This window comes from Carassius gibelio, chromosome B19, assembly GCF_023724105.1.
Source record: "Carassius gibelio isolate Cgi1373 ecotype wild population from Czech Republic chromosome B19, carGib1.2-hapl.c, whole genome shotgun sequence".
NCBI classification, from domain to species: Eukaryota; Metazoa; Chordata; class Actinopteri; order Cypriniformes; family Cyprinidae; genus Carassius; species Carassius gibelio.
The window spans coordinates 17,510,919-17,534,936 of NC_068414.1; the positions used below are offsets into that span (position 1 = coordinate 17,510,919).

General features: G+C 37.0%; 2 protein-coding genes and 1 non-coding gene across 4 annotated transcripts; all 3 read right to left on the reverse strand.

Annotated features, from left to right (window-relative positions):
- Positions 1-1,867: 1,867 nt before the first annotated feature.
- Positions 1,868-1,940, reverse strand: trnav-uac (transfer RNA valine (anticodon UAC)). The gene has a single exon. It is a non-coding gene; the product is annotated as a tRNA-Val (tRNA).
- Positions 1,941-3,659: 1,719 nt separating this feature from the next.
- On the reverse strand, positions 3,660-11,815 carry scin (scinderin). The gene is made up of 16 exons (XM_052584923.1): positions 11,529-11,815; positions 9,340-9,494; positions 8,738-8,899; positions 7,576-7,725; positions 7,280-7,372; positions 7,029-7,161; positions 6,853-6,941; positions 6,373-6,588; positions 5,985-6,121; positions 5,805-5,895; positions 5,454-5,624; positions 5,054-5,231; positions 4,829-4,950; positions 4,548-4,625; positions 4,339-4,399; positions 3,660-4,098 (listed from the first exon to the last, which is right to left on the reverse strand). Exons 1-16 carry the CDS (start codon positions 11,719-11,721, stop codon positions 3,929-3,931), a joined length of 2,199 nt encoding a protein of 732 aa, XP_052440883.1. The 5' UTR covers positions 11,722-11,815; the 3' UTR covers positions 3,660-3,928.
- Positions 11,816-17,581: 5,766 nt separating this feature from the next.
- Positions 17,582-23,121, reverse strand: LOC127979450 (transmembrane protein 106B). 2 transcript variants are annotated; one of them, XM_052584924.1, is made up of 8 exons: positions 22,982-23,121; positions 21,682-21,883; positions 21,477-21,540; positions 21,162-21,321; positions 20,586-20,726; positions 20,454-20,503; positions 20,301-20,354; positions 17,582-18,694 (listed from the first exon to the last, which is right to left on the reverse strand). In XM_052584924.1, the coding sequence occupies exons 2-8, from the start codon at positions 21,872-21,874 to the stop codon at positions 18,565-18,567; spliced, it is 792 nt and encodes a 263-aa protein (XP_052440884.1). In that variant the 5' UTR covers positions 21,875-21,883; positions 22,982-23,121; the 3' UTR covers positions 17,582-18,564. The 2 variants fall into 2 exon arrangements, with proteins under 2 accessions (XP_052440884.1, XP_052440885.1); XM_052584925.1 differs by having other exon boundaries at positions 21,682-21,886; positions 22,982-23,110.
- Positions 23,122-24,018: the final 897 nt, after the last annotated feature.

The window sequence follows — 24,018 nt, forward strand, 5'->3', positions numbered from 1 at the left end:
AAGTGTCAGAAGAATTAGCGGCGCTATCAGTACACCATTAGCCCGTGATGGACGTGTTGTCACGCACACCACACATCCATTCACACACTGAACAGCCGTAGACTCCCGTGAACATTCGTCTTGCGTATTCAAACAATCGTTCGTCTGACTCTGAGCTACTTTATAAACTAGTCAATTCAGTATAAATTAGTCTATCATTTAAAAAGATGACACTAGAACCCCATTTTTATGTCTTATGTTATGTGCATATTCAACAAAGTTTAACACAATACTAAACAAGACTACGTTTAAGAAATGCAAACAGGTTTTAATGTTGTATTTCTTTCAATCAAGCCTTTTTGGTAACAGCTTTGCGGTTTTGAAAATCTAAACTTATTTTAAGTAACACATGGTATTTCCATTAGATTAAATCAACCTATAATTTGGATGAGGGATTTCGTGCGTAAAACGTTTTGTTTCACTTGTGCGCCATCTCGTGGTATTTGGAAGAATGGGCTCTGATTATTCACCCTTTACTTAACTCAATTAAGCCCATATTATGCCTGAAACCTTATAAACAGTAACTTAAATAACACACGTACTCTTTTTGCCACTGTTAAGAGACTGACAAACCCCCAAGTCAGATTCCCAGTGAAATGCTCTCAAACAGCAAATGCAATGAGTTTGCATCCTTCTTTTCTGAGAAGATCATCAATATCAGGAAGGCGATTAGCACATCCTTAAGTAATGCAGAGGTCAGACAGAATCGGCCACAATATCAAAAAGATACTATGTCTATTTTTGAAGCAACTGATTGCAAAATTCTGGAAGACATAAAATCGTCAACCTGCTATCTTGACACACTTCCCACATATTTATTTTTTCAAAAGTGTGCTTAACTGCTTAGAAGCAGATCTTTTAGAAGTGGTGAATGCCTCACTTCTTTCTGGGACATTTCCAAACTCCTTAAAAACTGCAGTTGTTAAGCCCCTCCTGAAAAAGGATCTTGATAACACCATTTTGAGCAATTTTAGACCAATATCTAATCTTCCTTTTATAGGCAAAATTATAGAAAAGGTAGTTTTTAATCAGATGAACAAATACTTAAACTCAAATGGATACCTGGACAATTTTCAATCTGGTTTTCGACCACATCACAGCACAGAGACAGCACTCATTAAGATAATAAATTATATTCGCTTAAATTGTGACTCTGGCTAAATATCGGTGCTGGTATTGCTAGATCTCAGTGCTGCGTTTGACACTGTCGATCATAACATACTCCTAGAGAGACTGGAAAACTGAGTCGGGCTTTCTGGGATGGTACTCAAATGGCTCAGTTCATACTTAGAAGGGAGAGGCTATTATGTGAGTCTATGAGAGCATAAGTCTAAGTGGACGTCCATGACATGCGGAGTCCCACAAGGGTCAATTCTTGCACCGCTCTTGTTTAGCCTGTACATGCTCCCACTAAGTCAAATAATGAGAAAGAACCAAATTGCCTATCACAGCTATGCTGATGATACCAGATGAAAGTAAGTGAAAGTGACGTGACATTCAGCCAAGTATGGTGACCCATACTCAGAATTTGTGCTCTGCATTTAACCCATCCAAAGTGCACACACACAGAGCAGTGATAACACACACACTGTGAACACACACCCGGAGCAGTGGGCAGCCATTTATGCTGCGGCGCCCGGGGAGCAGTTGGGGGTTCGATGCCTTGCTCAAGGGCACCCAAGTCGTGGTATTGAAGGTGGAGAGAGAACTGTACATGCACTCCCCACGCCCACAATTCCTGCTGGCCCAGGACTCAAACTCACAACCCTTCGATTGGGAGTCCGACTCTCTAACCATTAGGCCACGACTCCCCTCTAAAGAGATCCAGTGTTCCCGCCCAGTTTCGAACTGGGGACCTTTCGCATGTAAGGCGAACGTGATAACCTCTACACTACGGAAACCTTAATTTCTTAACCTTAATTCCAGATTTACCTAGCCTTATATCCAAATGACTACAGCCCCATTGACTCCCTCTGACAAGGCATTGATGAAATTAATATTTGGATGTGCAAGAACTTTCTTCAGTTAAACAAGAAAAAAAGTCAGTGCATTTGGAAACAAAGATTAATTTTTCAAGGTGAATGCATACATTGAGTCTAGGGGTCAAACAACTAAAAATCAAGTCAGGAATCTTGGTGTGATTCTGGAGACAAACCTTAGTTTCAGTAGTCATGTCAAAGCAGTAGCTAAATCAGAATACTATCATTTAAAAAACATCACAAGAATTAGATGTTTTGTTTCCAGTCAAGACTTGGAGAAACTTGTTCATGCCTTTATCACCAGTAGGGTGAACTATTGTAATGGGCTCCTCACCGGCCTTCCCAAAAAGACCATTAGACAGCTGCAGCTCATCCAGTCCTCAGGTCCTTACACTGGCTTCCAGTTACATTTAGGATTGATTTTGAATGTACTTTTAATCGTGTATATAAGTCACTAAATGACCTAGGACCGAAATATATTGCAGATATGCTCAATGAATATAAGCCTAACAGACCACTCAGATCACTAGGATCGAGTCAGTTAGAAATACCAAGGGTTCACACAAAACATGGGGAGTCTGCCTATAGTTACTATGCCGCCCGCAGTTGGAATCGGCTTCCAAAAGAGATCAGATGTGCTAAAACACTAGTGACATTTAAATCTACACTCAAAACCCATCTGTTTAGCTGTGCATTTATTGAATGAGCACCGTGCAATGTCCGAACTGATTGCATATTTTTACTGTTTTTTTTTTTTTTGTTTTTTTTTATGTAAAAACATTTTCTTTTTTAAAAATTCATTTTAAGTAAGTACATTTCTTTATAATTTTAAAAGTTTTAAAATTGCTTGTTTTATTATTGTTATTATTTTCCTTAATTATTATTTTACTTTAATTTATATAAAGCACTTTGAATTACCATTGTGTACGAAATGTGCTATATAAATAAACTTGCCTTGCCTTGAAACAAACTACAGTCGATACATTTTTATTATTATTATTAGTAGTAGTAGTAGTATTTTTGGCCACAACTCTAACCAGTTAATCATAACCAATCTTGTAAAATTGATTAACCAAAAGTACAAGTATTTGATCCTTCTTTAATGACTTTAATTATGAGTGTATCATGCACTTGACCAGGCCATTTAGTTGCCCACGTACAATGCATCTTCATTGAAAGTCCTCAATACACATTTAACCATCGTTCCAATATTCATTGAGTAATTATATTGAAGATGCATCAGCCTGTGCAGGATGGTTTTAAAATAATGTTACAGCATTGTATCCCGCTACTTCCAATTTGCTTGTACCAAAATAAAGTAAATATTTTCAAATAGTTCATTGGGTGTGATGAAATTTTAACCCTGAAATGTACATTTCTTTAATTATAATCAGTGTGCTTATATGATATGCATAGTGTTCCTGGAAGTATCAGTTGGCACATGATTTTTAGTACAAGGGTATCTTCTCGTATACCAACTCTTGGTCATAGTATTACCATGGTACTTTTGTGGGTCAGTAAAACTACATCACATCTGGAATGTGGTCATTTTTATGTTATTTATTTATAATAAAAAAAAACACATATATATATATATATATATTGTATCTAGGGTGCTCTTGCATTGACTAAGACAAGACATTTATTTTTATGTATTAATTATTTTATTGTATGTTTTGAAATCATGCTTATTGAAATCCAGAGCAGATATATAAATCTGTCGAAACAAATTAAAGAGAAATACACAACTTTTAGATCTGATGTATGTTGAGTATCTTTACATGTTGGACATATGGTATATTTTTAGTATATTAATGGAATAGTCCAATTCCGCTTGTCATGCCTCAGTAACAGCTTTCTGTTTTATCATTCCAGTCAAGTCTATTGACTTTAGGACTTTCAGGATTTCACTAAACCTGCAGTGATTGCACTGCTCTTGCCATGAGGTCACTGTCCCATCGAGAGGCATCCCACCCCAGGAACCAGCCGGTGAAAGTAGGGGGCTCGTGTCCCTGCTTTACCACCACAACAGATGTCTCCTTGTCCCGACCTGATGGGTCCGTCTCAATGTAGGTCTTTGCTGCAAAGGTACAAATACTTATTCAAAAATATGTATGACTACGTTTATTAGTTTACAAAGAGAGCACATCATCATTCATGATTTTACATAACATAATTTAAAAATATGTATTTTGCATGTGAGAATAATGTGGTTTTTTCTAGTATGCTGCTGAACCTGTTACATTTTAAAGGGGTTTCTATTTTATATTCAGATTATAAAGAAACCCATTTTAAGGGATGTGTGCCTGAGACACCTCACCAGATTTTACAGACTCAGTCCTCTCCACCTCATTGGCATCCTTTCCAATCCACACAAACACCTGAGAGATGAAATCAAGGATCAGTTCCACACACTAATCCATGAAAGTCAGGAGATATGTTTGAAGGCTAAAATAAATCTAATTAGAGACACCTGCTGTCTTTTGAATCTTAGAGATAATCTCGGAGGAAGTCATAAAGAAACATCACCTGTTCCCAGACATCCAGTAACATGACGTCATCCTCTGCCAGGTCATCTTGGTTAAACTCACCAGGTACTTCTTCAATCTATAGTTTTAAGATGCATGTTTAGTGTCCAAACAACAGTTTGCCAGTATCTATCAGTATCTGAGCAGTTAACACAGGAAGCCAAGACATATTTTACATTTTAAGCATAGATTCCAATCCAAAATTTGTATTCAAAGCAAAAACTTAATGTGAAACTGAACTGGACTTGGGCTCTCTCTTATCCGGGTCTATAGGATACTCACAATGAACTTTCCACTTTTGTTGGAGCAGGCGAACAGGCGGGGAGGATGTGGTATAGATTTGCTCTCCAACATCTCAGACGTCTGATACTCCATCTTTCCACCCAGAGCTTCCCAGAAGTCCTCTTTCAATGGGCAACAAGTATGTAAAGGTTAAAAGATGTAAATGTCATCAGTAACCCCTGTAACTCCTACCAATGAATTGAATCTATTGCGCATTGGCCATACCTGGCTCGTTTCCTTCAGTAACTGGTTTGGCATTGCACTTAAGTTTCTCACTCATGTACTTTGCCCCTCGTTCCTCTTCCTCACTGGCCCCCTTCCCCTTCCACAAGTACCCATCCCCCTCGGGTAACTTCAGAAGGTAGGCATCATTGCTGTTCAAATTTAATGCTTTAGCATCTACCTGTTAGACCACAAACCAACACACTCAAGGGACATATCTAAATTGAAGTTACACTTAAAAAACAGGTCAGCTTAACCAAAGATGAACACTTTTTTGGACCATCAAGCAGATCTCCACCACCTTGCACTTGATGATCAACCAGTGCTATCCAGAATGACCAGGATTGGTCCAGCTCAGGACTTTTCATGTTTCTGGGCATTGAGTTTATAAACCAGGACTCGCCTCACAAATCCGTGTAATGGTGCCCAGGTTCTTGCGCACTTGAAAGAGACGTGTTGGAGGTACGGGTGCCTGTCCTCCCTTTCTAGAAGTCCCGTTCTTGTACACGATCAGAGGCTTTTCTTTGAAGAGGCTCAGCAAATGAGGTGGTTCCTTTCCTTGAGTCACTCGCACCTGAATGGACATGGGATGGGGAACCATGATAAGACAGCAACTCTAGCCTAGTTGTGTCTTCTTCTAGATTTTCCAGCCAGGGCTGCTGGACATCTTTGAAGCCCTACTTATCTAGTTCATAATGCAGCCCCAGTTACAGTCAGCAAATTAGTATATAGATAAAATTCAAATCCCACTCACCTGAACAGCTTTTCCTCCCAGCGAACGGTCCAGTTCAACGGTGAGAAAGGCTGAAGCTGTCAGTTCATCTATTGTGCTGCTGGATCCTTGCCTGAGGGTGGAAGCATAGAGCGATAAGCCTAATTTGATTCTTTTTGTGTGTGATTTGACTCCCCCTCTGGAAACTTCTATGAGGCGTACCAGGTGTAAATGATTTCTCCTCTGGTGTAGGTATATAAAATGATATAGCAGTCCCCTCCATAGAACTGGCCATATGTCTCTGGGTCAACAGGAACCTTGGTATCACCTGTGGTACTACCACACTCCACCCTCCAAATCTGTGAAACAAGACCAGATTAAGAATATCTATCAATTATATTTACATGTTGGGACAGGTGGATTTCATCCTGTGAAAGATATATAACAATCTATAATTGCTTTGAAATGATGTCCTCTTAGGGTGCTCTCAAACCGAAGTCACTTTTTGGGTCATTACAGTGAATCCATGTGACCCACTGGAACCCAGTTTAGAACGCCAGTATAATTGAACTTATCCAATATCTCTGATCTTTTGTATGCAAATTGTTACCTGTGTTTTTCCAGTGCCATTGTCAACCATGTTGTACTGAGCAGCCATGTGATTAGACTCGTGCAGCTTGGAGGCATTAAACTCTTCTTGCTTAATCTTGGCGATCCGCTCAGTGACATACACTCGGCCAAGACCCTCAGCCTGGTCCTTCTCTTTCCAGGTTTTGAAAAACTGCTTAAAGATGGGCGTCTCTCCACCCTCTGGAAGGACCTGGATCTGTGTGCAGAGACAAAAAGACCTGGGTGACCCAAAGAATACTATACATGTTCCCTGTCTGAAAAAAGTGCTCTAATTTTATCTTTTAGGCATACAACATCTTGGAGCAATCATCTACCCCTGATGTACCCTTAAGGTACTACAAAGAACCTTCCAGTACTGTTCCTGGAGGGTTGACGTCCTGCAGATTTTGGCTCTCTCATTCAAGTGAATGTAATGTAAACAATGCTGCAAAACATATACACAAATCTAATGTTTCTGAACCTGGGTGTTGGCAGGATATCCCATCTGCTTAATGAAGCCCTCAGCTGTTTTCATGGCCTCCTTCCTTTCGTCTGGATTTGCGTTGCGGCCTAGATCATCAAAAAATATAAAGTGAAGGAATCTCAGTAAGATTAGTTCCACAATTACTTAATTTAAAGGATTCAGTTTACCAATACCTTTCCACACAAAGATCATTTTGCTTTTTCCATGGTCCAGAATGAAGCATTCCTCAGACAACAGGTCACTCTGGTTAAACGGATTTTCATCTGACACAAGCGACACTTGCATTTTCCCAGTTGCATCTGATACCTGTTAAGTGCAGTTGAATAATATCCTGTTACATTTACATTGTGCATGTGTCTGTGTGCATGTCTCTATTAGATTTTGCATAAAGATGAATTAAACTGAAGTTTATAGACTCGTCTACCATGTAAAGTTTGGCCATTTTCCTGTTTGACATGTCTGCAACCACATCCTCATTATCGTCACCTTCAGGGATTTCAGGCTTCTCACCGAGAACCTGTGATGTGCAAAGACAAGGTCTGAAAATGTCAAACCTTCCGGCTTAACCGGATATCCCATAGCAAACATTGGTTCAACTGTAAAATTCTTAGTGATGAAAGATACAAATAAGCTCTTTTAAGTACTTCTAGATGCTTAAGATTGTATTCCATGCAAATTCATCCATACTTAAGATGTTTGATGGGCGGTTTTATTTGATACCTCAGTCATTGCTGAAGGCTCATGTCCTTCCTCTATAACCTCCAGCTGGGCTCGTCCGTTCCTCTCGTTGTCTCGGATGCCAGTAGCTACCTGTGCAGCTTTGAGGCGCTCAAACTTGTTGCACTTAGACCCACACCACTGGTAGATCGTCTGTTTCAGAAAGAGGTTTAATTAATTGTGATCCTAGCATGTCTAGCAGACTTCTTAGGAAAACATTGGCCTCTGTTTTGTTCTTGGTAATTATGTCTGTGACACAATTTCTTAAGAAATCTTTTTTACCACCTCTACCTTTGAAAATGTTACCATATAGTTGTTTTTACACTGTCATTGTGGAAAGGTATCAGACAGAAAGTGTCTGTTCTGTTTATTTGACTGTGGTCTGCAAGTTCCTTTGGAGAAGTGAGAAAGCACTCAGCACTAAGTGTGCTGTCAAATACTTTAGTCATTTGGTATTGTCGCGTTTAATCTTCCTGCAAACTGTAACTCATCAGCAAGAGCCTGTTAGCAATTTTAAAAAATGCTTTGTTGTTAGGTGTGAGATGTGGCTCAGCCCTTGTGCTCTCACAACATTTGCTACACTGTATGTTGACTGTCAGTAAATTGACAGGAATCCAAATCAATCAAACCCACCCGAAGTGCATACAGAGAGGAAATTAAATACTCTCAGCACAAGTGAACCAGCCAGTTATTGTTTATGGAAAATGAAGTGTAATACATGAAATTTCTTTAGAGTAATAAAAAACTGTAAGGTTTGAAGGGAGAAAAAGTTTGTAGAGTAATACTCAAAAAATGAATTTGGTAAGTCATTTAGCAATCAAAGGTGATGGTGTTTAAACTGCATAGTATTTTGCAATGCATTTTATTATCTTTAGCTTGAAATTACTTACGTTTCACAAAAGCTATTGATTTCAGAGGACTCAGAATACAGTGCATAAGTTATTATGTGTGTGGATGTCTTTTTATACATCAACAGCTGCGGTTTTCCATTTTCGCTGTGGAAAAGTGCAGTGTAGACATTTTGCTAAATAATTCCATGGATGTTCCATGGGAAGAAAAAAAAAAAGTCTAAACATGCGTTTGGAGCGACATGAGGGTGAATGAGGTTTAAATATCCTATTAAAAAGACTAACACAGTCGCTTGTATGTTTGTTGCAGATCTTACCGCTCCCAGATCAACTATGAAGCAGTCACCATTGTTGAAACTGGCCCAGGCGAGAGGCACTTCTGTGGCCCGGACAGTGCGCCTGCCCTTGATGTGGAAGAGTCGGCGGGCACTAAGATCATTGGTGACCACGTGATGAAACCCTGATGCCACACCTCCGGCCTGAAAAGGTTGGAAAATATTTTTTAAAACGTTCCTGCTCTTTCTTCTGGTTTTTCCATTTATAAACCCGTGAGTCATTTTCATTCTGAGGCCAATTGCAACATTGAGGAGTTGAATGCCCCCAAACACATGCTGTGACACAACATCCCCTCAGACCACGCATGTTTGTGAAAAACATAAGGTCCTATGTACACTAGGAAGGTATTGGAGTAGCAGGTTTTACCTCACCCAGATTGTAAACAAAAAGACTAATCCTACGTTTGCACTGTGAAGTCTAAGAAACATTTTCAGTACAGCAGAAACTGTAAGTCTTTCCATCAGTTTAAACAGTAGCTTTATGTTATCCTAAGATCGGCCTGAAGTAAAGTGAAGAATAATACGCCGTTGTGCGTCAAATTGCCATCAAGAGTAGGTCTAGAGGGTTATAAACTGTCTCAAACCTTATATGTGATCCCGCCTTTGAAGTAGCTGGTGAAGTTGGTGGACTCGAAACCTTGGAGTTCACGGTACTGGACCGGTTTTCCTCCCAGGTAGTCGTCCATCTGAGTGGTAAAGATGACTGCCGCTGTACTTTCATCCTGGGTACATTCCTTACCTGCAAAGAGAGAAAGAAGGATCTTTTAGGTTTTTAGATTCAGGGAACACTCCACTATTTTGAAAATAGGCTCATTTTCCAACTCCCCTAGAGTTAAACAGTTGTGTTTTACACTTTTCGAATCCATTCAACCGATCTCTGGGTCAGGTGGGTCTGGCACTTTTAGCTTAGCTTAGCATAGATCATTGAACCTAAATTAAATTGATTAAATTGAATTCATGCATTTAGCAGACGCTTTTATCCAAAGCGACTTACAGTGCATTCAGGCTATCAATTTTTACCTATCATGTTTTCCCGAGGAATCGAACCCCCAACCTTACACAACTTTTCATCTTCCGTCAGTCTAAGTACACAATGTAACTACAGAAGAGTCAAGTTTTAAATAGGAAAAATATAAGAACTCTTTGGTCATTTTTGAACAGTCTAATCAGATTCAATGATCTATGCTAAGCTAAGCTAAAAGTGCTTCCGTCAGACCCGAAGATCGGCTGGATGGATTAAAAAACGGTAAAACACAACTTTTTAACTCTAGGGGAGTTGGAAAATGAGCCTATTTTCAAAAAAAATTTGGAATGTTCCTTTGTTAAACGATAGTTTTTTTACTCGTACACTTTCAGTTAATCAGCTGCATAAACATTGCATTTGCAAACCACATTGAGCTGTTTGTTTTCACACTAAATGATGACTGATATACAAAGTGTTTATTCACCCAGCATACATTTTTACACTTTAAAGCCTGCTGTGTTAGCTGTTGCATGTGACCATAGATGTGTTGTCGGAGGTAAAAAGCCTGTTCATTTTGAAGTAGTCTTTTTTTAGGGTAAATGACTTGGCAAGAAAGGCACGATGGGCAGAAACATCATTAAGGAATCCATTTGCATTGGAAGTGCTTAATGATTTATAATGGAAGCTGTTGTCTGTGTGTGTTTGTGTGTGTGTGTGTGTGTTTGGTTCTAGTCACAAATACACTCAAGGGCAGATCATCTGTGATATTGACAGTTCTGAAACATCTAATGGAGTAAAGGAAGTGCTTTCTCTCAGCAGAGGAAGGAAACTTTATTAAGTGCACATGGTTTCCGGCAACTAAATGGCTTCTAAAGTTCTGTGATCTTCTTTGAGCAAACTGGTGACATTAACATAACTCTAAAGTCATATTTTTCTTGTAGACTTTGCCATAGAAAATCTTCATGAGCTTCCTGTTTTCTGATCTTTTGCAACCTGACCACAGAAGTTGTTTTTTTTAAATCGCTGTGACAGCTTTTTAGAGCACTATGCCTGAGGCATCGCCAGTAAAAACGGTCAAATTATGCTATTTTAAGAGATTTATTAATCTAGATCTATGTCACATTGAAACTCTGCATCATTTCCTGTTTTATGTTCTGCATCTTTTTTACGTATGTTGGCTGGACCGCATGACTTGTTACTCAGTAAAGCTTTTTTGTTTGCTTGTTTGTTAGAAATTAGCATTAAAATACTATTTTCATTTATGAATTCAGAAATTAAAAACATGCTCATTATACAGAAGGTGAATAAATGAAAGTCCATTATTAACATCAGGTGACCCAGTATACCCATGTCTGAGAATAAACTTTACAACCTTCACGATTAAAAGTGTTATTTTATAGGGGCCATATACTCTGCTTTGCTCCGTCTATCTGCTAGCTTGTTTACAATGAACACATCTGAGTATCAGTCAGTTAATTTGCCCTAGTCTTTCCTCAACCTTTTAAATAGTGACTGCGATTTTTTTAATTTTTTTTATTTTATTTTTTTATTATTATTATTTTTTTTTTTTATAACATTGAAATCATAAACATGCAGTTCTGGAATAGTTTGCGAATACAATTTGACCGTACTAATACCCCATTGAATATATAGGTTCTTGTCAAGCTACTGAGATTAGTCATTTTACTTTTTAAATGCATAGTCACATGTAATATTAAGTAACAGAAAATATTCTACATAGTACATATATAAAAAGTTGATTCGAAAGACCTAAGCTCTTTTATAAATGACAGGAAATGCAATGCTTACCCAGCCAGTAATGCAGATCGTAGAAGCACGAGTCCTTCTGTTTGACCGTGTGGAGCACCAGGTAGGCATCACCTATATAGAAGCTCCCATGTAAGTTTTCAGGCACGGGGGCCAGTTCCAGCTTTTCAATTCTCCATATCTGTAGACCTGGGCGCTTGCCAGCCTGCTCAAACTCTTTGTGGTGAAGCCCCATGACTGAGAGAAGTCGGATGCAGATGTGGTGAGAGACAGACAGTGTACCTCAGTGGTCTGACAGCACTGAATCAATGACAGCCGTGTGCAGATGTCTCCACTGACACTTTACGTGGGCGTGTTCAGTAGTTAAACACATAGAGAGAGAGAGAGGAGAGAGAATAAAAAGTTGAGTAATATATGAGCAGTTGTTTTATTGCATTTCCCAACTGCAGCTCTTATAAAACCATATTAAATATATACTCTGATGAAAATGAAATGAACGGAAAGTGCTCTCTAATGTGATGCACAGAAACTGTTGAGTAGTAATAGTTAAGTGAAGAACATATGACGTGAAGTTTGTTTCCATTTCGAAGGGGAATTGAATAAAAGTACACGAGTAGCTAGTAGTAGATGAGACACCGTCACAGCTCATTTTCATCAGTATTGGAGATTGATCATAAAATAGGTTGAAAAAGTTCAGCTGCAGCTGGAAAAAGGTCATTCAGTGAGATGGGTGGGGTTGAGGTTAAATTAGGTTTGATAGAAAATGTATTTTAAAAAATTAAATAAAAACACAGGAAAAAACAACAATTTAGAGCAGGGTATGTTATATGAAAGGTCTCAGTCTGAACAAGAAACAAGCAGTTAATTCATGTAGTAAATCCTTCACTGACACATGGTTTACCCATGTGACTAAAAGGAAACATTTGCTAGTTTTTAGTGCAGCATCTCTCAGGAAGTCAAGGGTGTGACTGTCGTGTACTGTTTGCTGCCATCAAAGAGTGTCCCTCTGGTCCTTGGCAGTGGATAGTGGTAAACCTGTGTGAACAAATCATCTATTATTTAATAGTACTTTATTCAAAATGGTAAAAAAAAGACACCCAACAGAGCCTCCAACAAGCCAGGTATTTTAATGATAAGGGATAACTCCTTGGTGAGGAGAGAAACGAGCTTTACTTGTCATTTCAAGCCACATTATGTAAATACAGTGGCATGCAAAAGTTTGGGAACCCCTTGCAGAATCTGTGAAAATTTGAATAATTTTAACAAAATAAGAGAGATCATACTAAATGCATGTTGTTTTTTATGTAGTACTGTCCTGAGTAAGATATTTTACATAAAAGATGTTTACATTTAGTCCTCAACACACACAAAAAATAAGAAATAGCTGAAATCATTAAAATAACCCCATTCAAAAGTTTGGGAACCCTTGGTTCTTTGCATATCTGAGCCCTTTCCAGCAGTGACTGTATGATTTTGAGATACATCTTTTCACACTGAAACAAGATGCATTAAGAGCTGGGGGGTGAAAACCAAGATTAGACTTTTGAACACAAAGAAGATGTCCAAATATTTCTTATTTTGTTGAAATATAATTTTTGTAAACAACAGAAAATACTTGTATGTTTCCCAGAAGACAAATTAAGAACAATTTACCTTGATCTTCAAATTCCAAAAGTTTTCACCCCCCAGCTCTTAATGCATCTTGTTTCCTTCTGGAGCATCAGTGAATGTTTGATTCTTTTTAAATAGTTGTGTTTGAGTCCCTCAATTGTCCTCAGTGTAAAAAAAAAGGATCTCAAAATCATACAGTCACTGCGGGAAAGGGTTCAAATATGCAAAGATGCTGGAAAACTGAAGAATCAGGACCTGAAGGATTTTTCTGAAGAACAGTTCTCAGTTTCTGTTCAGAACAAACAAGGGACTCATGCACAACCATCACAAAACAGAAAGACAGCCGAGGATCATCAGGTAACAGCACAAAGTATTAAGAAATAAGGGTTCCCAAACTTTTGAATGGGGTTATTGTAATAATTTCAGCAATTTTTTTCTTCTTGTGGACTATATGCATACATATTTTATGTAAAATATTTTACTCAGGACATTACTACATAAAAAAATTACATGCATTTAGTATGATCTCCCTTATTTTTTGAAAAATATTCACATTTTCACAGATTCTGTAGCATATGAGATGTATATTGAAAAGAAGAAACTCTCTATATACCAAATCAACTTGTCAGTTCAAACTATCACAGACTATTACCCAACAGTATGAACTAAAATATTTTATATATAATGAAACTTTTAGAATCTATAAAAAAAGAATAAATCCTGCACACTATCAGTACTTGTGTTTATACTTTACCTGTTTACTTTATATTTTAAAAAAGTCCAGCTTCAAGTCATGTTTCACATGTCTTAAATCTTAAATAATTTTTAATGAAAGGCCTTATACTTTGCTGAAAAGTATAAACTTTTCGGTTGCACTTTATTTTACAGTACGTGTACTTCCATGTACTTATAGTGTACTTACAGTGTATTTATCTAAGAAAGTTCTGGTAACACAAGGTAACTACATGGGGTAGGGTTAGGTTTAGGGGTAGGTTCAGGGTTAGTACCTAGTTATTACATAGTTATTGAAATTACTATAATAAGTACATAGTTTGTACATGAGAAACAGGACTGTAAAATAAAGTGCTACCAACTTTTCAATCAGATTACATAAGGCATATAGTAGATTGTGGACGATTGTTTTTTTCTTTTCAGCAAAGTTTTCATCTTGTAACCTAGCGGCCTTAGAAATGAGTTTGTCAAATATGAAATAGTACAGACTTTATAGGGTTAAAAGACATTTTAATACTGATATCAGTATGATGGTAATAGCCTTTCATCATTGCACCCAGGTGACACTGTTCTCATGAAATCATTTGGGAAAAATAGTTAAGTAGTGAATTTGTATTGGCTTCTTTTTAGCAACTGGTTCATTTCTAACAAAGGGACCGTTTCAAATGTGTAGACCCACAAGAGTGAGAGAGCTCGATTAAACTGTATTAGTGAATGACTGGAGGAGTTTCTAATGTAAAATGAAACCTTTCCACTGGGATTGAGGGGACTGTGCTGAGGAACGCCTTTTCACTGTTCCTGATCTACTAAACACTTTTAGTAGGTGCAGAGCATGCTATTTAACATTTAAATATAAGATTATATAAATGATAACTAAATGTCTAACAATTTTAGTTTAAAGTTGCATCTGTTGTTGTGTGTATAACCGGATATAGAGTGACTCAAAGAGTGTTGTTTTCTGTATCCGCTTTTCTGTTCAATTTATCAGCTGTTGCAGCAAACAGATATGTCACATGGCCACATTATCTGTGCATTACCCATGAAGCAATTTATGGGTCATTTATGGGAAACGGGAGTGTTATGCACTATACAGTTCATTGCATCATGCACTAAAGATGTCTATTTATTTATGAGATTCTGGTTATTATGTGTTGATAAGATCACATTTGCTTCTGGTAGATGACCAGGTTTTCTCTTTTGGCAGGGACACAGCTGCATTTACACTTATAGCAACAAACAAAACAGGCAGCTTTTGCTTCTGCACACACCTTTTTTTTTTTTTTTGCAGCATTAAGAAACTGAATGCAACAACTTGTCATGAGTTAAACATGACCTTGCATCACACCGTGAAACCAGTAAACAACATGTATTCAAAGGAATTTTCAAAAACACCTAATTACAACTTTAGTCCAGGCAATAGTATCAGTGTTATTGAGTACCACAGAAAATCTTTTCACGCTTATTGCAAAAAGAAGAAATAATTCTAGTTATGCATTTAAAAAGAAATGTCTGGGTGAAGTTTGTGCCAAGTTATGCTTTACACATAGTTATGTTAAACTCCTTTTCTGGTGTTCTTGCATGAATATAGGCAAAGTTACCAGGTTTACATGATACATACATTTACATATTACATATAGCATTGCACAGACAAGACAATAAGTAATTACACAAAATCTCAGGCTGGCTCATATAATGCATATAGTTATGATACTTATGTGTATACAGTACTCCGTTGAGGCATAATCGCCCCTTAGAGTTCAGTTGCCTCCTCACTTGAAGCTCTGTCTCCATGACAACCATCATTTGAGGGATCTGTGCTTTGGACAGATCTGGGTCTCTGTGGATCTGTGAATGATAAAGCAAAGCCCCGTTCCTCCGCTGAAAATTTGATCACGTGCTAGAAACTCAACAGTGCCTTATGCAAATCCTCAGATAATGAAAACTATCACTCAAGGGGCCTGGGAGAATGCTCATGACTGCCTCTTGTGGCAAAACAGACACCGCTGCAAGTCATCTGGGATCAGATAAATAAATCATCAGGTTATGGTTATGAAGGACTGCTCTTCTTTATGTTCACATTTGCATCTAGCGAATGTAGATACACTGGTGGTTCTCTGTAAAAGTGTTCAAGGGCCTATAAACAATCCTGAAGATATGAAAAACCTCTGTTTAAAGAGACGAGCAATTGTAACACAATTATTGCAAGTGACTGTACAAGAATTATGCCTCTTATTGGCAATTCTGTCTCCATGACAACTATTGTGTAATCTGTCTATGCCCTTGATACATGGCTTTGTTGCTAGCTAATAAAAGCATGCTCCCTATTTGAAATGCCATTGTGTAAACTCTAAATAATGGTTACGGTAGGTGTAGGGGTTATGAAATAACACTAATTAGACGGTGGGTTATAATACCCAATTGTACATGATTACTTGCGCATTTCAGTTACAATCAATTCAGAGTTATTTGTGCATTTCAATTGCACATGTTGCTCTAACACTAACTGCTGAGTAGATACGGGTTTCCAGTCTTTCACAATCAGTCAAATACTTTCATAGAGAGAAAAAAAGTGCAGAATAAGTCAATAGTATAAATGCATGTATTTCTAATTACACGTTTATATAATTATTGTAAAACGGTGGTGTTAAATATGTTAAGAAGTGGACTTTTAAAGGTATCTTTTAGTCGAGTGCTTTAGCAAGAGACTCAGGGTCCAGGTTTGCAGCAACATCGCACATGATGTTACATTTCATGTTTTTCAACAAGCGTGGAAGGGATCGTTCAGACAAAAAATGAAAATTCTGTCATTAATTCCTCACCTGCATGTCATTCTGAACCCGTCAGACCTTTGTTCATCTTCAGAACACACATTAAGATATTTTTGATGAAATCCGAGAGCTCTTTTTTTGAGCCTGCATAGACTGCAAGGGTCCTACCACAGTAAAGGCCCAGAAATGACATTGTTAAATTAGTCCATGTGACATCAGTGGTTTAAATGTTATCTTATGAATGTACAAGAATACTTTTTGTGCACAAAGCAAAATAATGACTATTCTTCCATGACAGTCCACCTCTATTATCGAGAGTACCACGACGCACGTGTCAAGGTATTGTAAACTGCGCCTTGTTTACGAGCAGAGGAATGCACACACATCATGGTATGAATTCATTTTTTTGATTGCACACAAAAACATTCTCTTAGCTCCATAAAAATAAGGTTGACCCACTGATGTCACATGATGGACTATTTTAACGTAGTCCTTACTAGGTTTCTGTGCTTTGAATGTGGTAGTTCTCTTGTGGTCTATGAAAGTCAGAAAGCTCTTGCATTTCATCAAAAATATAATTTGTGTCCTGATGAAGGAAGGTTTTACGGGTTTGAAACAACATGAGGGTAGGTAATTGATGACAGAATTTTCATTTCTAGGTGAAGTATCCCTTTAAAGTTTCAGGTTGTTTCCTCTATCAAATAGTTTACTTAGTCTTCTTAAAAAAAATAAATTCAAATGGTCAAATAAGGTGATAAAAAATACATATTATATATATATATATATATATATATATGTATATATATATTCATGCAACAAATGAATATATGTTTTGTTTGGTTTTGTAAGTGTGCATTGTGTGCTTTTATACAAAAATATTAACATTTTTCATCCGTGCAACATTATAATAAATAACTTGAATACATTTATTGAATTTGTAATTCTTTTTCTCACAGTAAAAAAAATAAATAAAAAAAAATGGGCAAATGGGTCAAACCAGGTTTATTTAATGGAAACCAGTCAGCATCATGTTATGTCAGCGTTTATCTAAAGCAGTCCAAACCACTTTTCTCAAAAATCACAAGTGTTACATATAAACATGTACAGGTACATCAAGCCAGCAGTTGTTATGAACTGCATAAATGTTATGAAATAAAATAGACCACCTTTAAGCAAAAATAATCTATGAATCTTTTTTAAACATGATTAAAATGTTTAAAAACGTAAAGTTCCATTTGAGAAATGTTAAAAATGTTAGTAAAGTTCTTTCAATCAAAACGTCACATCTAGTTTATTAAGCAAATGTCTACATTTCTGTGAAATGCGTTTCAGTTCTGAACATGAGGGAATCTGAGTGAATGATCATATCATACTATCTTCCATCATGCAAGCAGCCAGATGCTCTCAGATCCCAGTGATTGTTGTTTTACGTTATTAGTGCTTTATCAGTTTGCATTTAAAGGCAATTCCTCATGGAGAGATTATACAGATTATAACCTGAGAAACTCTGCATTACAAAATAAATAGACTGAAGCATTTTACTTTTCCCAACTTGTGCATCTACACTGATTGGTTTGGGTTAAGATTGATCCGGTCACTGAAATGCAAATTAATATTAGGTTCAAATTGATAGAAATAAATAACCTAAAGCACAGTTGGTCGTCAAATACATCCTTATTCACTTTAGAAAGGTTTTAAATACTATATGCAGTGCTTGAAAACAATGGAACTTCGTCAAAAATGAATTTGTAGTGTACCATTCAGTTTGGCAAAGTGAACTGGAATGAGAACTTCTGAGATCTAGCAATGTTCATATTGCTTGGAGAACACGGACAATAAAGTGCATCATTCGTGAATTGCCTGACATCTAGTGGGTAACTGGCAGAAGTGCAGTAAACACTCAACCAGTTTTGCCGAAACAATGACACATGGAGTGGAGCGGTGAGTGACGGGGGACCGGCTCAGCTCTAGCCTGCCAGAGGAGTATTCAGACTGTACTCATGCAGCGCAGTAGTGTTTCCTCCACAATCCACATACTGGTACATCTCCTGAGACACCTGCTCAGCGTGGCCGAAGTACACAGTAGTGACGGTTATCCTGCAAACCAACAAGCAAGCACATTAACCTGATGTTTTGTAGTCCAGTGTGTTAGGACATATGCTTATTGAATTTATTTATACATTTGCGTATATATTAATTTGTTTACATTATTTATAAATGTATCACTAAATTAAATATTTCCATTCCACTTTAATAGTGTTAAAAACCTGTAAATTTAAAGTAGTTGACCTGTGTGGAACACAAAAGAAGATATTTTGAAGAATGTTGGTAACCAAACAGATGCTACCAGCAACTGTTTGGTTCCCAACATTCTTCAAAATATCTTCTTTTGTATTCAACAGAAGAAAGAAACTTTTTGAACACTTTTGGAAAAACTTAAACTTAATTTTTATTAATGTAAATGCAAACAAGAAGTGTTTTCTTTATTACTTATGTCAATTAGTTTATCAGTGTTTTTGACATAATTTTTTCATTAAAGGTACAGGTTGAAGGACCTGCCACTAGAGAGTGCACTATCAAAACAATAACAATCGTGTGGTTTGATGATGCTAAGACAAAGCGTGGAATGATGGGATTTGTTGTCTTCTACCCAAACGCTGATGGCCATCAATCAGACAGAAAGATTAATCATGGATTTAACGCGAATTCAATGATTTGCGAGAGTGGATTACATACAATGTCAATGCAAAGACGCGATCAGACTATGGATCAGACACGTCCTCGCGTGGGTCTAGAGACGCGATGCCCCACGTTTGGCGTGTATGCCCCATAATACTAATCTTGTTGATCGTAATAATAGCATACGTTTTCTGTAAAGATACGAATCAAAACAACTCAACTGTCGAGTAAAACACAAGCGAGGTCAGCATCTCTTTCTAGTTGAAGTTTGACGCGAAGCTACCGCATTTGTCCACGACACTGTTGTCATGTGTTTTCTACGTCAGTAAAGGCGGTAACAAAGGGTAACTAACATCACTGACAGGCGACTGCACTGCCCCGTGTCACTGTTTAGAATGGGAATTTTCTCATGATTTACAAGTAGTTGAAAACATTAGAGATATTGTTAGTAATCAGCTGGACAAAACAGTGGTTTTTGGGTATTTTACAGCAAAAATCTTACAAATTGTACCTTTAACGTTAAATAGCTGAGTTATGAACTCAACCAGCTACAAGGTGAATCACAACATTACAAACTTAGATCTGAAGCTAAAAAGTATTTGAAAATCCGCCAAAAAAGCAAGACTATGTACTTGACAGCTTTAATGAGGGAAATAACTACAATCCCATGAAGCGGCTTATATAATAAATACTTTAAATTAAATTAAATTAAATTCATATATTAAAACTATTGTTTAATGTTTTTATAGGTGTTCAGTGTGAATATAGAAACCATGTATACTTTTATTGCTCTCTCTTTCTCTCTCTCTATATATAAATATATATGTATGTGTATCTATGTGTGTGTGTGTGTGTATATATATATATATATTGTGTTTGTGTGTGTGTGTGTGTGTGTGTGTGTGTGTATAAATTATGTTAAACACAATTACTGTACATGTAAACATGGGGCTGATGGCTTCAACAAAACCATAAAACACTGATTAACAAACCTGTAGCTTGCAAAGTTTTGCACAATACTTACTGCATCATAACCACAATGTTGTGCACCTTGATGCTCTGCAGGGTACAGTAATCACTGGAAAAAAGAGGAAGTTGAAAAGGTCTGCCAGGAAAAAAATATATATATTTACTATGTCTTATGTTTTCATGCATGATGAAAAGTGTGTAAACTTACTACATATAGCTCATTTCATCCGCAAGGGTGGTGGGCACCATGTAGTCAATCTGACAAGAAAACAGAAGTATTAAAAAAGAATGATCAATGTACATACCTATTTTTAAACGTCTATTTCTAATAAAGCTCTACCTGCTTCATATCCAGAGGGCCAATAGTGGTTATGTTGCTAATGCGGGTTTTTCCAATCACGGTCTTGGAAAACTGCACCTGGGCTGTGATGTTGGCCACGTCCACTGAGTAAAAGTTGTTGTTCGTAATATTCAAGGAGTTCTTTAAAAGAAAGAAAGAGAAATTATCATAATAAACTAAAGGACTTTTGCACAGATTTTTGCCCCGTTTTACATTCTGAAGTTGCCACAAGTTGCCAAACTTTTCTACAATTGTCTGCAAATTTTGGACAGTTGGACAACAATTGTGTAGTGTACAACATGCACAGACTCTGATTTTATAGCTTCAGACTATTAAATATAGCTTATACCTTTTAACACAGTTTTTAGTGTTTGATTTCCCCACTATTACCATTTTAAAAGCTGGCAAATGTGTGATGTCTAGCATTTTAAAATCTGTTCAGTATAGTGTATTCCAGCCTTAAACGACAACAGAATCGCCTTAATTGGGATCTCTTACATTTTCTTCTGAAGCAGATACACTGTTACAGTTTTAAAAACATCACTTATGCCATGTGTGTTTTCAGTGATAACTTACGGTGACATTGAGATACACAATGCGTTTGCTCTGGTCATAGGACACGTAGACAGACTTCACTCCCACATAGTTGACATCAATGGAACGTGGGAAAAGAAAGAAGACAGCCAGGCTGGAGAGCAGCAGGCACACAATGACTGAAGCAGTCACATACAGCTTGCTGTAGGACATTTATAACAGAGATTTAGTCAGAGAGCCCAATCAGTATTCTATATCATAAAACAAATGCAAGCTCTATTATAGTTTCACAAAAAGGATTGATACTATCTGGTTTAACAAAACACATCAGGATAAATATCTTTCAAGGTTTCTTACGTTCTCCTTGGTCTCAGCCTCTGGTCGCTGTATGGGATCAGGGCCACCAGCTGATTTTCTTGGCCTGCATAAACACGTCACATTCTGTCACATGGTGTGCATTTTAGTGAGAGGTGACACTTCAGATCAGGTTACTTTTAAAACATTTCAACATTTAACAGGAACTCTCTAGACAAAGTGTTTTAAACTAAGTTTAGAAATGCACCTCGCGGGATCCTTCCGGTGCCTTGGCATGTGGGGCAGGTGACGCTGTCTCGGCCGGTGAACTCCACGTATGGGAACTGAGACACATCTCCCCCGTTCTTACTGTCATCGGTCTGCATGGGCGATGAGGTCAGGCTGTCCTTGCACTCATCATGACAGGTGTTCTTCGGCAGGTGGGAAAGAGTCTTCCCCATTTTTTACACCTGCTGATAAGAGCAAAGTTTTAATACTGTATGGGTAAAAAAAAAAATCAGGGTTAAGAGCAGAATTACTTAAATTCTGTGCATATAAATACCACCAAAACTATTTGGAACAGAATATATAATAAATAAACAGAACAGAATTTTAATAGAAATAAAACGGAATCTTTAACAAGAGTATGAAATATAATGAAACAGTGAAGAGAGTATCAATCTTTAGAAGAAAACAGAACAGAACTTTTAATGAAGAATCAAACAGAATACAACCTTCTAAGATTCTAAATAGAATCTTAAATGGGGAACTTAGAACAGAATATTTCAAATAGAAAATATTACAATATAATCTTTAGCAGAGAATCAAACACAACAGAATCTTCAATAAAGAATCGAATACAAGAGAAATTCCACGGTGAACTGGACAGAATCCAAATGAACCTTCAACAAGCAACGTTAATCGAAAGGAGTAAAATCTTTCATACAGGAACAGAATAGATTACTATTTAAGAGAGAAATAAATAGAACACAACCTTCATTTAAAACAGACATTTAATAGAGAATCAAATGGGATTGAACATTTAAATCAAACAGGGCCTTTAACGAAGAACTGAATAAAACAGACTCTTCAACACAGAGTGCATTGTGTCACGATCTCAGCTGAGATTCCTTATGAGAAAAAAAGACCGATAAACACTTCATACCGTTACAAGCGTATTAGCATAACCGATTCTTACATAGAATACATGAGGCAATATAACTAAAGAAGATAAACACTGTGTCAGCAAGACATCGCTGTCCAAAATATTAGCCGTCATCACGTTTGGGATTTATGAAAGCTGCTGGACCTAAAGTCACGTGTCGTGTTTATGTTATTGGAGAAAGTGCGAAGTTAAAAAAGACAACATGATAAAGAAGACCATTGGTAGGCCTGGACACACGAGCTCGTACACAAGCATAGCTAATAACCGGTTTGCTAAAAACAAAGCTAAGGTAAAGACGTAAGAGGCTTTTCTGTCGGAACCCGTTCATAAAACAATGCCTAAGATTTAAATGGGTTTGCCTCATACCAAATATGAATATTTATGTAGAGGATTCTTTTGTTACCTGAACGAATCAATGTAAGTGAGCGCTTCGGTGGTCATGCAGTCGTCGTTTATCTTTTGCACTGACATGCGCACTGACACAGAATACTACTACAGCGAAGGCCAAAACTCATGAATATTGATACTTATGATCTTACAGTAAGTCAGCAAGGGCCACTGGACGAACGACGAGTACTGTAATAAAAATGAATGAACAAATCCTTCGCCTTAGATTGCTTGTAGGACCAACACCCTTACGAAATGTAATTTATGGTTAATTTGTGGTTACCACTGTTTAACTATAACCATGTGTGTGTGTGTGTGTGTGTGTGTGTGTGTGTGTGTGTGTGTGTGTGTGGTAAAACCAGTCTAAAATCCCTAGTTAAATAAAACATGTAGTAATGTAAAACAAAAAGGACTATGTTCCCTAATGCCTGCAATAAAAAAATAAAGGTAAAAACTTTGCAAATAATTACTTTGCAAATGAACAAAACTATAATAACGTATGTAACTGCATTTATAGCCTATGTAGATATTTTCATTGGACATGCCTGAATGCAGAATGCAGTCATTTTGTGTGTTTGTGTCTAACACAGTGTCCCCTTACATATGTCCCCTTATATATGGGGAAATAAACCGTACATGTGCAGATACCGGTTTTAATACCTTTATATACATATTTTAAAACACTTAAAAAGATAGGTTAGGTAACATAGCATGCAGTAATTTGTCTGAAAATGATATACATGTAGTAGGCTATAAAGTTAAAATATCTTTTACCAATAAGAATAAACAAAATATTGTTAGGATGAAATCAAATTATTGGCAAAGAATGCTAAAAATTACATTAAAAACAGAAAACCACAAAGTTAAAACGAGTATACAATTTTTTAATTTTTTATTTGGACGGCCTATTAATCAAATTTGATGTTTCATTGTATTATGTCCTGATCTTTTTTTTTGTTGTTGTTATAGACACTTTAGTGACCTATAGGTGTTCAGTGTAGCTCTTTTAGTTTTGTGTTTTGATGGAATTAAATAGACTGTTAAATAATAAGA

What these genes read in the sequence shown, in the direction of transcription:
- LOC127979450 (XM_052584924.1), bottom strand. Translation starts at nt 21,874, where the DNA reads ATGGGGAAGACTCTTTCCCACCTGCCGAAGAACACCTGTCATGATGAG. An exon ending in GATGAAATGAGCTATATGTA is followed by an intron (nt 20,355 to 20,453) that starts GTAAGTTTACAC and finishes TCTTTTTTCCAG; the next exon opens with TGATTACTGTACCCTGCAGA. An exon ending in AACATTGTGGTTATGATGCA is followed by an intron (nt 18,695 to 20,300) that starts GTAAGTATTGTG and finishes GTTGGTTTGCAG; the next exon opens with GATAACCGTCACTACTGTGT.
- scin (XM_052584923.1), bottom strand. Translation starts at nt 11,721, where the DNA reads ATGGGGCTTCACCACAAAGAGTTTGAGCAGGCTGGCAAGCGCCCAGGT. An exon ending in ATGGCACTGGAAAAACACAG is followed by an intron (nt 6,122 to 6,372) that starts GTAACAATTTGC and finishes CTTGTTTCACAG; the next exon opens with ATTTGGAGGGTGGAGTGTGG. An exon ending in GACTGAGTCTGTAAAATCTG is followed by an intron (nt 4,099 to 4,338) that starts GTGAGGTGTCTC and finishes GTACCTTTGCAG; the next exon opens with CAAAGACCTACATTGAGACG.